We start from the raw sequence: 15,917 nt of genomic DNA on the forward strand, positions 1-15,917 counted from the left end.
TGATGATGATGATGATGATGATGATGATGATGATGATGATGATGATGATGATGATGATGATGATATTGGGTCGTACGTTGTCCGCCATTCAGCATTACTGACGCCTCTGACCTTTCAGTAGGATGTCGAAGATAAAGTGAGCAGTGCAGCTCATTTGGAAGATTTTCCAGGTGATGCGTTTGTCTTATCCCTAGATTTAGGTGCCGCTTTTCTAGGATGGAGACGGCATCCCTGATGTCCTCACATGTATGCATCTTGGTTGCTTCAATCGGAAGAATCCCAATTCGGATTTATTTCGAGCGTAAAACAATCTTCCGAGGTGTCAGTGCACACAAACTGTTCACTTCAGATGCCTTAACCTGAGCTTGGGACCGGTCAGTGTGTTCACTACACAGGGTTGGTCGACGTTCAGGCTCAGCATGGTGGGATTTTAGGGCGTGAACTTACTAACCGGAAGATCCGTGGTTCGAACCCAACCTCTGCACCTCGACTGCTTCTGTCTATCCTTTGACAACCTGACGGTATATCAGCTTCCTCCAGATGACTTTGGAGCTGGACAACAGAAGGTTGTTACAGCTGACTCAAGATGCCCATTTGAATATGTTTTTTAAGCTCTCGCCTAGACAAGCGATTGGGCAGTATTTAATTCTTTGGGTTTTCTGCGACTTCTATGTGACAGCGGTTTCTGACAGCTGACTGACAGCTGACTGACTCACTCCTAGCCCCTAACAATGCAACCAAGTTTCCTTCAATTCCACGATAAATGCTTTGCCTTACTGTACTGACTTTGGGACAGACAGCGCGTCAAAAGGTGAGATGCGGAGTAGGTTCTGTATTTTCAAACGTATCTAGGTCCCAGTGTTGTGTTGTCTAGTCTCTCTGCTGACCACAAATACACCCACCTTCCTTTTTACTTCACTGCCTCTGCCTTTCACGATTAGCCTATCGATTGTCAACAGTCCGAGGAGAATACAAACGCCTACAACCACGTATGGTCCATGCCAGAAAACGTGGAATTTACCACGACCTTGTACAGGAGTGAGAAAGCGCTGCAATTTGAGGAAAAAGAATGGATCTGTCAAATTGAAGAGGTAGGTAATTGTGTGGCCTTCTGTCCAGGCTTGGGCAACCTGGCTGTATCCTAGCCCTCGTGTTTCCTTCCCTTGGCATGGCAGTTAGGAACAGAAAGGGTGCTACGACTGGACAATTATTATTTATCATGTAATCCTGTGGCCGAACGCGTATTTTTCGTCTGTTCACACGGCCTCCGTGTTACTCCTTTTGCAATCGATCGAGGTCTGTTCATTGGTCAGATTGCACCTAATTAGTGGAGAATTTAAGAGAAGTTAAGCAGAAACGGAGTGGAAGTATTTACATTGAATCGACAGAAATCGCGGTATGTGCAACGACAACGACCGCATTCTCCTCGCGGTTATAGTTATTAGACACACACAAATGTTGTCATTGCCATTCTTGCGATGGAAATATACTGAGCTCAGTGTTTAGGGAGTGCACCTAGTGACCGGGAGGTTTTTGGCTTGAACTTTCATCTTTGGCTTGGGCAGCTTGGCATTATCTCAGCCACCGTGCTTCTCTCGGGTGGCATGATAGCTAGGCACCGAAAGGATGTTAAAGATGAACAAAACGATCATATAGTAATTGGTCTTATAAGTGAATGTATCCGTTGCACCACTGTGGAAAGGATCCAGAAGAATGGCGAAGAATGATCGGTTACGTGACCATCGAACCCGATATCTTGGCTCTTCTAGGGATATCCATCAATTTTCTATCGGTTCCCGGAAAGTTAATTCGTATTTGGTATCGCTTTGGTTTGTTTGGTTTGTAACAAATATATCTTGATGGATATATACTGACACGGGTTTTGTGGGCACAGTGAAAAGGTACATGAATGACTAATTGTTCTGCATCAGAATGCTCGTTTTCAACGCATGACTGCCTCTGAACAGTGCTGTCCTCATTATCTTCGAATTATCACTTTCTACATGGCACCGATGCAAGCTTCCAGCAGGCACTACCCAAACCCAGGTGGGAGCGATCAAACCTGGGAAGTCCCGGCTGGTAGCTTATTTGTTGATGCTTTAAGTTATCCGCACTTTCTCATTCTCAGGTTTATTATGAGCGTTGCGATGGTCGGAATGCCTGTGCTTTGGTACGTGGTTTACAGCATAAGGACGTAAATTGGTCTGATCACACTGACCATTGTCAACGATGCTTCGTATGCATGATAAAACTGCTGAAACGGGGACTTGATCGAGTCCCTCGTGGTCAGTTATCCACTATTGCTCCGCATAATGTGTAGCACATAGGCTTCCTCGGAGTAATTTTTTGCTTTCCTGTTTTTGAAATGAGTGTTATAAGAAAATTTCCCCAAATCTAGAAACAGCCCACTACCGGTTTCGCCATGTTTGGGGTTCACCTTGTAGGCGTACTCTCCGGAAGCATGGATAGTCAGTCAATTTTCAACCTGAACAGCAATTTGGTTGAATGTTTGCTCTTGAGTTCATATGCATGATGAAATTGCTGAGGCGGGAAGCTTGATGGTGTCCCTCGTAGTTAATAGCATATTGATATTCTTGTGCATAATGTGCAGAACACAGGCCTCCTTATCACAAGCTATCGTTTCACACTACTTATTTCAAGAACAATGAATACTTCATTGAACGTCTTTGGAACGGAATCTCCAAACAGCCCTTGTACGGCACATTATGTGGGGGAATACCAATATTAGTTGACTACGAGGGACTGTGGATATTCCAACCCCAGCATTTTAATCGTGCACATGAGCTCAAGAAAAAACATTCGAACAAATTATTGCTTAATTTGAGGACTGATTTCTCAGCTTCTGGGGACTACGTTTATCCGATGAAACGGTGGTGTTTCTGTTGTTGATAGTGCGTATACTGTGGTCTTTTGTGCTTATCGCATCCAGTCTGAAGTAACTGGTGGCTAACTAGCTAGCTAGAGTTTCACTGTTTCCTTGAGCTCATAGCTCAAGCATTCGTTTTAATTCAGTAGGTAACCTAGTTTCAGTTTAGTGAACCGGTTTCCCAGATACAAGAATGATGACTTAAATGGCCAGTCGGGGACTTTATTTGATGGGCCGTTGCACTGAGTGTGAAAGTTATTCACAACGGTCAATGTATAGAGCTACGTCTCGGCTCTATCCACTCTATTGGTTTTGCGTTTTTCTCTTCTACACGGACTCCTCTTAACTTGGCTATTCACTTCCATCTCACACTTCAGCAGAAGTGACAGCCGAAGAACCAAGTATCATCGGAAATCTCGCAGCGGGTGCACTTTGCATAACAAGGGTGTTATTTAGAGTTCCTTCTACTGTCGCTCTGTTGGATTTTGGCGCCATCAGTCTAATACCTCTGTGCTTGTCCCTCACAGGTTGGTGGTGCAGCGCAAGCGCGATTTGCTGGCCCAACAGTACGTCGTCGGGTTTTGGCCACTCGGCAAATAGAACTCTCCGAATTCGCTTCAGGCATACCAACCCAGACAAGTTTGAAAATCCAGCTTCGACTTGCCTCAAAGAAACTTGTATCGGCCAGTTTGCTTATCACACTACACTCCGTAATACTGAAGGAAGGTGATGCCACGTGAGTTGTGTTTTCCACAGACTTGATAGGACTGTCTTCGCCTGTGAGCGCAACTAACCATGACAAACACCGTAAAATTTGAATAGAAGTTGCCCCAGATTCCGGTTACAGAGCAGCATTAGCAGTTCGGTTTCCATCAGGTTTCTGTCGCCTCGTGCATGATACATCTCACATGAACACCACTTTTAGTAGAGTCCACCGTGTTCATATGAGATGAAAGAATACTGACCTAAGCTATTACCTAAATGCGCTCTGAAGCCTGTCTTACAGTGATTTTAGTTGACCTCAGTCGTTTGTTGCGTAAGCTCTGGAAAAAACGTGGACGCGCATTCGCGTGGCTAGAGGTGGTTGACGCCCAGTTACAAGTAGCGGGAGGTTGACAGATAAGTTCCGCTGGATACTCACTACCGATGGTCTTTAATGCGGATTAGTCATTCATATAGTTGTAGTTCAGGTGGCTGTTAATCTTTTCGGCGAGCTTGGCAAGTTACTTACAGACGTTTCGTCACTAGTCGTGTAAACATCATCAGTGCGTGGTGATCTCTTCACGATTGGTGACGAAACTTCTTCAGGCACACTGCTGAACTCAACGGGCAGGCAAAGCAGCCACATGATCTATAACTAATTAACGCAGGCAGGCTATCAACATTTCGGTACATTGCCAACATCTCGGTGCACATGAAAAATTGGTCCTTACTCAGGAATCTAACTCGATAAGTTATCATTTGCATTGTGAATAATGTGCGCTGCTCTTCACTGTATCAGTACAAGTTAATCGGTACCCGGGTGTAACATGGTTTCTGTCCTTATTCGTTTTGGGAGGTCCATATTACCGTCTGTTCTCAATAAGGACCTATCACCATGTGTCCAGCTGGTTGTATACTAAGACATTGTATAGCGGATCGTCAACAATCCCGGGAGCTCGGTTTCTGAGTAACCTCATCCAACTGGAGATATTTGATATTAACTGTCTTTTTCAAGATGATGGCTGTGAATGGTTGTGTCACTGTACTCTAACTTCTATTTACGGTGTCGTCCTGTATGTTGAGGTTTGACAAAAACGTTTTAACTGGTTGGGATGATTTCTCTCACCCGGTTCTGTTCGTCCCCTGAGCCAACTAAAAATTAGAACCCGGATTCGAATGCATGTGCATCATAATCTAGCCGTGCGCAACGTTGGATACAAATTGAATAAAATACTACATCCAACTTCAGTGAGTTCGAGAAGATTTCCATCCTGAACCGATGAGAACGATAACATGGTATCGCGCTTCACTCGTCTTTGGAGAACAGTTCGGCTGAACTTCCTTCTCAAGATCTCCCCAGCGAATCGGATTAACGGGATCATCTACAGGTGGCTTTCATAATAACACAAGTCTTTTTAGTTTTCCTGTTTCCAAGGCACACATTAATCCCGTTCACTTTCACCAACAATTTCTTAGGGACGAAGATATGATATCCCTTGCCTCGGTCATGTCCCTGAGCCGTGCGGGCAGCTTCAATGTGGGCAGTGGGTTGACCGTCAATGACGTTGGTGGCGTTGGATCAGTGTCTCCCAGCTTCCAACGCTTCTGCAGCACGCGATATCCACCTGGTTATGGTGCCAAACTTTCAGCATCCTTGGGTGGAAGCACATTCCACACGGACTTAGGCAAGTTGACAGCGAAACTTCAGGCACTGCAGCACGTCCCCGACGAGGCGGAAACTGAGAATGAATCGGAACAGCATGAAACGGAGGGGAATAAATGCAACGATCTGTCTGCGGTTCAAAGCGACGTCCAAATTAACGCGGATTCTCCCAAAGGTATCCTTTTTGCATTTTATTGAATCCAATTGTTGAGTCATCGTGACGTGTTTCAGCAATTGACCCTATCCTACTCAGTGCGGGGAGCTCACTCTTGGCTTTTGTTCATCAACCAACCAACCAAATAGTAACGATACAAGACATTTAGCTATTCCGGATAGTGGTTGTTCGTGGATCTTAGTTCTCGATGGACTCGTTTCCCAGCTAATAGGGTTGTCCTGTTCAAGGTATGCTCCCCTCAAATGTGAGGACAATCAGATGGAACATGAAAATAAGTGTCCGGTAATCGGTTGTTCATATCCTAATGTCAAACTATCCACCTAATATACCTGAAGGCCCTAACATTTGGCGTGTTCGCACAGTGAATGTAATTCGGGTGCACTCATTAGCTGCTGCTTGTTCACCGATTTGATTTGCAAACGGTTCGTCATCATCCGAGGAGATATCGTTGGTGCGTCCTCGAGTAGTACCTCCTGTTCTGCCTGGATCTACATTGTTTAGCTAAGAACAGCTTATATCTCTAATGTGGGTGGCTAACTGCTATTCCAGTTATCCGTCCGTTCTAGATGTCTCCTACCTTGTGTTTTCATTTCTTGTTGGTTGACTGACTTGCTGGACGCTGTCGTCGTCAGTACCTCCCTCTCTTTGTTCCGACTGCCCCTCCCCGGGTATTTGTGACGTGTTGTGGTTCGGAAATACTCTGATTTGATTGGTCCTTCAAAGTATCTCCGAATCACAACGCACCTTTGATATCGAGGGACCAACGGGAAGATTGTAAACCACCGAAGTCTACGTCATCCAATAAACCACATACGGCGCAGAACCGTCAACTAATCGCATTGGAGATATGTCTGTTCATTCTCAAACTATATAAACCCAAGCACGACAGAGGTGGAACCACTCATTCAACAACGCACTGACGATGTCTCTTCGAATAGTGACGAAACGTTTGCAAATCAATTACCAGGCTCAACGAACAGGTCAGTAACTAACGATTTCCACGTGATCTCGTTACTAGCTTTTACTACTTCGAACCCACCGACTGAGTATTGCCACCAGCGATCTCACTCAAAGCGGCACTTTTTCAATCGGGGTTAGAAGTTGTAAGAATATGTGTGGTGTTCAGAGCTTATTTCTGGCAAATCCTCAGAAGTTTCACTTCAGAGAAGTCTCATCTGATATTGTTGGTGCATCCTTGTTGTAAGCATTACCAGGTTTTCTGTGCTATGATCACATGGTCAGGTACAGCTTTTGTTGTATTACGGCCAGTGACCAGTGAAAGTTTTTGGGATTTCATTCAACTACGTTACTTGGAAGTGAAGCCATTTTTGATGGGTAAGTTATATGGAACGGTTTTTGAGTGTAAGGCACCCATTTCCCAGTTATTAGTCAACCGTCCGTTCATAGTGCATACACCAGAAGTTCACGCTTTGTATGGAATGTGTTCATTCGTGTGTACGACATGGATAGATAGATAACCGCCGATTTACTCCCAATCCCTTCTGAGATGACTCAGTGGTTAGAGCTCGAATTTACTGACCGGAAGGTCCTTGGTTCGAACCCTACATCCGCCTCTCGACTTTCCCTGTCTAGGCTTGGACAACCTGACAGTATCCTAGCCTTCGTGCTTCCTTCCGGTGGCATGGCAGTTAGGCACCGAAAGAGCTGGACCATTCTGAAACAATGACTTCTCAATCGGTTCCAAACTTTTTCCAATTGATCGAAAACTGCCAGGGTTAAGCGTCGATGCAATCAATGCGTGGTCACGTGGTACACACCAGTGGGTTCAGACTAGAGGTCAAAATGAGTAGCCATACCATACCAATGAGTTACAGAATGAGCGTGTGGTTGAGATTGGGTGGACGTGCAGCCCAACGGGCCAGCATGTGAACTCCTAGCAGCACTTCTATACTGATGTCTTCTAGGTGGCTGATCAGAATTGCCTATCTTTGGGAGGGAGGTGGATGGGATGGTCTCTTTAAAGGAGAACACCACGGGTAAAAGGGTTCTTGGTTCCCTAGTGAGTTATCTCTCTATGTGAGGAATTGGACACCGTGGCCTGCGGACAGCGTCCCTACAAGCTCTCATTGGTAGCAGCTTCCCTTGGAGGATGAGAATAACTGTACCTACAGTTGTCCCCTCCTAAGAGAAGCCTCGTTCCAACGAACGATTTTTGCACACTCCAAATTGTCTCATTCATACCATATAGAGAACCCCGAACAGCGAAAAGTCGGTCCACAAGAGCTCATCCTGGAAACGAACTAGAATTTCAACCTACTACTTTTATCTAGAAAGTAGCGATATCCCATTTGTTTGGCGGACCCGAGTCCTGTGGTTATTAACAACCTTTTTTTTATAACGCAAAGCCGTTTTACCACCGACGATCCATCTACTCTCCACCGTTTCGTGCTAATCCGATCCAAAGGTAACTGACACTACGACAAACCGTCACCAAACCTACTTGGTAAAGATTCTGAAGTGAGGTAGGCTAAAATGTCTCACTGTAGAGGGCATGTTGCTGGTGAGAATGTTTTTATTTGAAACCGGTCGATTCAACCTAGCAAAGTGGATGGCGTGGGTGCCCTTCTGGTAAAGCTTCACCGCAGACTACTGACAACTGGTCCAATAATAAGCAGGCTATGTTTGGAGACATTACAGTAAACAGCGATGTTAGTCGATCGAACTAACTACGGGAATGTGATTACTTCTAATTCCGCCGGCCGACATCTGCTGTCCGATCAATATGCTCTCACGTTTCAGGTGACTGTTTCCATAACACTAATTATGTTTACGTTGTATTACCCTACTTCGTTAATGACAGTGACCTTGCATTTGTTTCACTTTCGCTCGGGCAACCTCCCTCCTGTCTTAACGCAAATATTTTGGTGAGCCCATGCTAAAGGAGGAAAGTACTGGATTCGAGCTCCGTTGTTAGAGCTCATCGTCGGCCGGGCCAGATTTGAATTTCGGACATCTGGTATGCAAGGTGAGCGTGGCACCACTACTCGTCCAGCGCACGCTGGACGCATATGAATTTTCAACTCTGAATAAGAACATGTTCGCACTTGAGTGATGTGAATGGTAAGCCCGACGCCTCGAACGAAGACCCAATAACGCACCTTGGTTGTGTCGATCGCTTGGCCCACGAAACTCGAATCCAGTACTTCCCTCCCTTTGGTGTGGACTTACCAAGATGATTGCACCGGGACAGGAGGTTGAATGTTCAAACAAGAGTAAACTGAGCGCGTATTATATAAATCCCGCAATCACCCACAACCATACTATTTCTGACAAGCATAGCGCTCACTTCTTATGGACTGAAAAAAGGTTGGTATGGCACGTTCACCTATACAGCTTATCTAGAAGTTTTTCCTTAAGACGTCTGTCCTCTGACTTGGTCCGACTGAGAATGATATCGGCACCAGTTCACGTTTTGCAAATGGTGAGTAAGGTTCCCACAGGTGCTGCCAACACTTAAGTTTAATGAATGAACAGGAATCCACCTAGATGTCAACAGTTCTGAGGATTTTATGCCATTTGATCGGCGGGAATGCAGATACAGTTCGAATAACAGCAATCGTTGTCACGAACTGCTTGGTATCAACATGACTTACTTCAAGCTCAGTGCGACACTGGCGGTTGTGAAACCGGCATCCTAGAATCATGGGCCTAAGAGTATGTGGTTCTTATTTCATGCTTGAAATTCATTAATTGGGGAAGCACTGTTATGAAGGATTCAAATGGGATTAAAAGTCCGAACTTCTAGTTACTTTGGCTTCTGCGAAGGACCTAATGCAGTCTTCAGTGAGTCACGGAACTGGGAGCACTGGTGAAAGCTCCTAAAGTTCCTAGTTGCAGACTAAAAACCCACGTGCTTGAACCGAATTTTGTTTTCTAGCGGGCGGGTAAAGTTTGTGCAGTGGGTACTTGTACTTTGTAGGCGCACATTGTTTAGAAATTTGCTAATTCCGGTGGGCTTCATGCAAGAAATATGAACATTATGTCAATGTCCTATACATTTGATATTGGCTTGTCCGTGATCTACAGTTCTTGTGTGCTCACAAATGAGTAAAGTTTGAGAGCGACGAAACGTGCATATAGGCCTTCGTTGAGGCCTCAAGGTGACATCTACAATCTTGAGGCTTCGCACCATAGGTTCACACGTGTTAAATGACTGCTGCCAACGGTTTTTAAGGCCTCATTAATTTCAGTTATTTCCAGAGGTAATTTTTTGCTGGACTTAATCCTTGGCTTAAGAAAGGTCCTCGTTTGGCTGTATTTTTTTTGTCACAAAGGAGTCAGCAATATTCGGTACCTGCAAGTATTTTGGTAATAATAATAATAATAATAATAATAAAATAACACTAATAATGACAGTCATTCAGCTGTAACAACCTACTGGCGCCTAGCTACCATGCGCGGGTGCTGAGATACTGCCAGGTTACCCGAATGTAGACAAGAGCAGTCGAGATGGTTGGTTTCGAACCACAGACCTTCCTATCAGTAACTTCACGCCTTAACCACTAAACCATCTCGAGCACTTTCAACTTCGCCATGCACCCGCTTTCCTGAGGAAACCTTCTTTGCACTTGTGCTACTTTATGGTCCAAATGCGCTCTACAGCTGCTTCGTTCTTTGAGAGACTAATCAAGATTGCTCACTTCATGCGTCTCTATACCGTTTGGCTGCGAGTTCATCAGGTTGTTAATGGGGCTACCTTGTGCTCGGACCGCTTATTGCTGCTCTTTCTTTCGGTCACGCAGTTCGTGTTACATATTGGCTATCTGCTCCAATGACCAGTCTTATCCGTTTAGGTAACGAAATACGCGTTGGAAACAGCGATTTCCGGAATAGATAATAATAGGTTGCAACATTCAGTTGGTATGTACATTGTAAAGACTACTTGTGAACAAGTGCGGAAGTTGTGGACTTATGTAACTGGAACGCGGGAGCGAGCTGCTCTGAGACATTTCTGGAGTAAGATGTGTCCTAAAACCCCAAACAAAGACAATAGAGAGGAAATATTGCGGAACCTCGTTAATGAGGACGCGGCTATTCACTGACCTACTGGCAGTCCGTATTGTGTAATCTGTTGTGTGGTTGTTTAAACAGATCCACTCTACCAAATAATTCGGTCTTCGTTGATGATAACCAAAAGATAGGTAGATAAGATTTAAGAAGTTAGAAGAACGGTTTTATGGTGAGCCTTTTGAAGTGGGTTGGGCTTTCTGAATGAACACAGACTCCCTCTTTAGCACAGAAAAATTGGTGATCCCAGTGGTTGTCTTTCTTTCCGATGGCACTGAAACACTGGTATTCAGTACTGCTTCCGCGCTTACGTCTCGGACCGCCGTTCTATTTGTCTGCTCTAGATAGTAACGGTGTTCTAAGGTGCCTCACCTCGTGATATTCGTCGATGGTACCCTCACTAGTTGTACTTGGGTTTCGAGGAATTGAAAGCCGTAACTATGGAGGTGCTGTCACGTTCTAAGTGATCCCAGCGAATTTCCCTAATTGCTCCGCATCAAGCACCGTATGCATGCTGGAAGTCCAGTATACCCATAGGTTTTAATCACATTGCCTATTGCCTTAAACGGTGGCCGTGTGGCCTCTACTTGTTCAAACCATCTGTGGGACAGGTAGTTTTGTGGACTAACCAACTGGGTGCTGGTCCTTGAAGTGTGAAAACTGGTCGCTCAAAGCTTGGGTCGCGCAGTTTTCTCCCTAGTCCTTGCTGTGACCTCAAAACATACTTTCCAAAGAGCACACTTGCAACGGACGGTGCGATAGGTTCCACTATTGTTAGCAATGTGATCTGGTCGGGGATACCTTTCTAGGTGGTCATTTTCTTATTTTTCACTGGTGTTTGTTCGTGACAACGATGGTGTGGAGACGTTAGATTGCTAGAACATCCACCTGTCCTACTGGACAATATTGGCAGTGTATTCCAAGTGCGTTCTCCGCATTGTTGAGGGATAACATTCATTTGCCTCGAAATCCAAGTATGTTACTGTCGAATGAATCCGAAACAGAATTTCGCCTCTCACATTCCTCCGCTAATGATCACCGTTATTTTTTGGGGTAGCAAAATTACGTGAACGGTTGTGATTAGTATCAACCCGAAAATACTATACTAACTGTTCAACACCGTAATATGTTGGTCAGGTTTTCCTTGGCTGATCGACCTTGTATCTCCTTTGGTCAACAGCGTGCGAGATGAACATTTCGTTAGGGCATGATGTACACTAGGTAGACATACAGTACACCTGTCTGGCACCACAACTATATTGCATTTATCCAGTGCAGCATTTGTCACGCGCCGCCGTACTCGACAGATTAAAATAATACAAGCACTCTACAGACAACTGAAACGTATGCCTTTCATGAAGTTGGTATACAGTATTGCTTCTCTGACGAGCAGTAGTCTATACGACAGAAGGTCAACTATATATTGCTGGCATATGTCCGCAGGAAAGTTGAGCTCTACCAGCGGGTGAAGCGCGGGGTTAATATCAAAATAGTGTAAGTATGTATGCAGGAACCCAAAAAAGCGTCTGCCGGTCTGTTCGAGCAAACATACCAGGTCGCATAGATGGTAGTCTCCTACCAAGTCATTCTCACGAAGGACTAGCTCATCACTTAGACTAGTTTACCCCAGCTGACGCGAAAAGTACTCTCTTGTTGGGGACCATCTTGAGCGCTTTATCACCAAACTCATGGAAGTAAGAGCGCATGACCTCTGCATAAGATGAGTGTGCACTTACTGTTTATAACCCTGTAAACCAGCCGTAACGACAACACACTCTGCTTGGCTTTCGACTTCAGTAGGCCCGGTTGGCAGCATTTATCTGCTGTTCATTCTTCTCCCGTTTTTCTCATCTCTCCCTGCAGGTGATACCAAACCTCCGCCAACAGTCGTCCCCACAGCGTCCTTGCCAAATGTCACCGAATCGCAATCACCGTTCAACACGGAGTAAGTTAATCCGGCGTTGGAACGAGCTTGTTCCCAATTTGTGAGCAGATCTATTTTGCTCGGACACGCCGTACATGTTACCCGCTAGTTAGCAGCTGACGATAGTTTTGAGTGGCTGCGTTGTACTACCTGCAGGCAAATAGGACGCTGTCAACTCGGACCTGATTTTGGATATCTAATCGCCTTTGGCCTAATCAGAATTTTGTCCATATTTTATTGACTTCATGTTTTTAAATAGCTAGAACAGTGGATGCTATGTAAGGGGATCCAATGGTGCTTTGGGTTGTAAATTTGATAAGAGTAGTGTGTCGGAGAACATTGATGTGGTGAGTTTGGATGTGACCGGATGCGCTGTAGCCGGGTGTTCCACAAGTTGTCGTTGCAATGGAATTCAGCAATCATTGGTCGGTAAAAGATAGTGTAACGAGGAATGAACCCATGCTAGGTCGTGTGGCAAAAGTACGATATAAATTCGTTCCAGGGTAGATAGACAGATGGCCCGAATCAACATTTTTTACTTGCACTTGTGCTTGATCAATAGTTCTTCACGAAATCCAACGATTTCGGGTTTCGGCTGCACAGTAGTAAAATCTTGGAGGCCTGAGATGTGTCAACTATGTGACCTATTTCAAAGGTGTGTTGCTTAGTCGATGATCCTTATTACATGCCAACCACTGGTACTCAACTCTTATCTGCTGACCGAAGACTTTGGTTCATTATACGTTACGGCAACTGCCATGTACGGTTGAGTGTGTCGCACCTTGAGAGCTCCCGGAACACGAGTCTCCTAGTTGCGGCGACTAGATTTAGTTGGACAGCAGAAGACATTCGGCTTTGATTCCGGTTCTCTGTCTCACATGATCATCCTTAAACCAGAGGACGTTTCAGGGGTAATGCTGATAATTTCGGTTTGTAGAAGGGCAGCGGGTAGCAGTCGGCTATCGGTGCCCCTTTCAAGATCCCTTCAGCTAATTATTGGAGATTCATATGTTTCTCACTTTATGTTCTCACTAAACCTCGTTTATACTTCGTGGAAAACTGTCAAAGGGTAGTCATTGGTCATTTCATGCGCTTTTCCTGTGATCCATTCTTTGTGACGTCCATGAATACATGCAGAAATGCTTAACGAGGGACGCTGATTGGTTGTGTGAACATCATGATTATCGAAAGCCTTAATCAAACTGTCATCTGCACACTGTTTTCCAAGATGAAAACGTGACATGTTTTTACATGGTTTCCCGTCGAATTCTGGTCAGAATGATATCAGCTAAGGTTGAACCTGGTAACATCCCACAGTAACGTGTACAGGGCAGTATGTAGTCTTCTGATAATCCAGCTGGTACAAATTATACGGTGCCATGTGCAGTAATGGAGTCACAAAGGCTACCAACTATCTGCCTTAGTGGGGCGTTAACAACCCACGAATCAATGTTATTGGGGGACAGTTTTGGAAAACTCACTAGCAAACTGTCGTGTGTCCAGTATGACAGCACTCCTTCGCTATTGTCCAATTCCGTTCAGAAAATGATCATCAGTTGCATCTTAGAAGCTTGCGTATGAAACTTTTTCTCAGGGGGTCACTAAGATCGAATACTCTCTTGACAGACGTGAATGGGCTTGCTCGCAATTGAGTTGTCCTTGTTACATGTATTGCATTAAGTGATAACAGCGCTTCTCGGGCGTTCCTTTGTTTACTTCGTGCCATAAATCTGTTTTCAAAACAATAAGTGCTCCCTCACTTTCCTCCGCAACTTTGTTGCAGCTCAAAAACAACCGCTGGCCGAAGTGGTCAAGACCTGCTCGTTTGGTGTCAAGAAGTGACTCGCGATTGTCCGATGGTTCATATCACAGACCTGACCACATCATTCCAATCTGGATTGGCATTTTGTGCTATCCTACATCATTACTACCCAGATAAAATGTAGGTTGTTCTCTGCTAAACTTTTCCAGTTTTCTAAATCCTCACTTATTTTCTACGCGGGAATTAGCTGGTAGTCGACCCGTTTCAGTAGCCTGCTGACCTCTCTTACTCGAGCGAGACAAAAAATGCAGCTAGTGTGGCTAAGTGTACAGATAACCAGAACAACAGTCATCGTGTCTCGAATCAAAAGCGTCTTCTATTTTGTGAAAGCCAGCCACCAGAACAGCAGTTACATTCGTTTTCATCTTACCGCAGTCCCACCCCCACCAATGAACATAGTCATCTGAGATGGCGTTCAGACGGACGAAGTGAAATGCGAACATTGTATTTGTATACTATGACACCTGACACCTTGAAAAATCATGTCAGTGTCATATGATCAGCCAGAACACCCTATTCAGTTGACCGATATTAGGGCGAATCAGTGTTCATGCTTCTTTGTACATGATTGTTTGGGTGTCCACTTCTTGATTCTGGCCGATTTGCTACACCTGCCTAACGCGTGTGATGTTCTGTTACTCCGGATATCGTTCCCCTGGGCATTCATAGATTTCGGTCCATCCGGGCTATAATGGCTGAAGATATCGCTGTACAGTGAGATCTACGCAATACTTCGTTCATTTACGTTACTACGGTGTTCCCTGCTCGGATTCGTCAGTGTTAAATGTCGCAGAAGTCCAGGGGGAATGAAATATCCATAGTATGCTTTTCGTAGCGCTCACCACTGTTCCTGGATCCCACAACTCACATCTCTGATCAGCTCGTGGTCGAACATTTAAGTAGTATTCGTACTGCTAGCCGGAAGGTCGTGGGTTCGGAACTCCCAACTGATGGTTTCCAATAAGGATAAGACAATTTGCCAGAAAATTGACAGTGGCGGTGCCTTGTGTAAACCAAAAGGCATCCTTTCCACCGCCTATCATTAATTCATCGTCTTTTTACATCTTATATTTTCCTCACTCTCCCCTCCACAAAGTGACATGAATAGTTTGTCGAAGAACAATCCAGTGGACAACTGTCGTCTGGCTTTCGATGTGGCTTCCAAATTAGGAATACCCAGAGTGTTGGATCCAGTCGAGTTGACCTTGCCAACTAGACCCCCTGACTTATTGAGCATGATGACGTATTTACACCAAATGCGTATGCATTGTTGTGGTCCACCTCCAGCAGAAGTTCCGAAACCTGTCGTCGGGATCTTACAGGGAAACGGGATCATTCCATGTAGCCCAGCACGGCGGCCTTCGATGGGTTCCGAGCAGGTACTCACTTCAAGGTACGTCTTCTGTTTTTGTGTATTTTCGGTTCCATTCGATTCATCCACATCCCATTTTGCGTCTTATCCACTATCTCATTTTACAGTGACTCCCGAAAGCACCAACCGAAGAAGAGGCCGTTGTATTTCGGTTCATTTTCTTGATTTACATCCATCCTTCGGTTTGTGGTGCATTTTCTTGGAGACATTGTACCTCGTTGCTGTACGATGGTTTGTCTGGGTGACTATTCCCTGAAGCCTGTAGCGAAGGGAACGGACCTTGTTGTAGTGCGATGTAGGATCGTGTAGGACGCCCGTGCAGCACCAATAGTCTATTCAACTAG

General features: G+C 45.0%; 1 protein-coding gene across 1 annotated transcript in view; it reads left to right on the forward strand.

Annotated features, from left to right (window-relative positions):
* T265_13462 (hypothetical protein) overlaps positions 1-15,917 on the forward strand; it is a gene marked incomplete at both ends in the record, with an annotated part of 50,386 nt that overhangs the window by 5,420 nt on the left and 29,049 nt on the right. Inside the window, 6 exons of the mRNA XM_009168964.1 lie at positions 942-1,091; positions 3,415-3,623; positions 5,066-5,427; positions 12,319-12,400; positions 14,163-14,321; positions 15,298-15,594. Coding sequence (XP_009167228.1) covers positions 942-1,091; positions 3,415-3,623; positions 5,066-5,427; positions 12,319-12,400; positions 14,163-14,321; positions 15,298-15,594 — 1,259 coding nt within the window. The remainder of the gene's footprint in view (positions 1-941; positions 1,092-3,414; positions 3,624-5,065; positions 5,428-12,318; positions 12,401-14,162; positions 14,322-15,297; positions 15,595-15,917) is intronic.

Source organism: Opisthorchis viverrini (assembly GCF_000715545.1).
Source record: "Opisthorchis viverrini unplaced genomic scaffold opera_v5_68, whole genome shotgun sequence".
NCBI lineage: Eukaryota > Metazoa > Platyhelminthes > Trematoda > Opisthorchiida > Opisthorchiidae > Opisthorchis > Opisthorchis viverrini.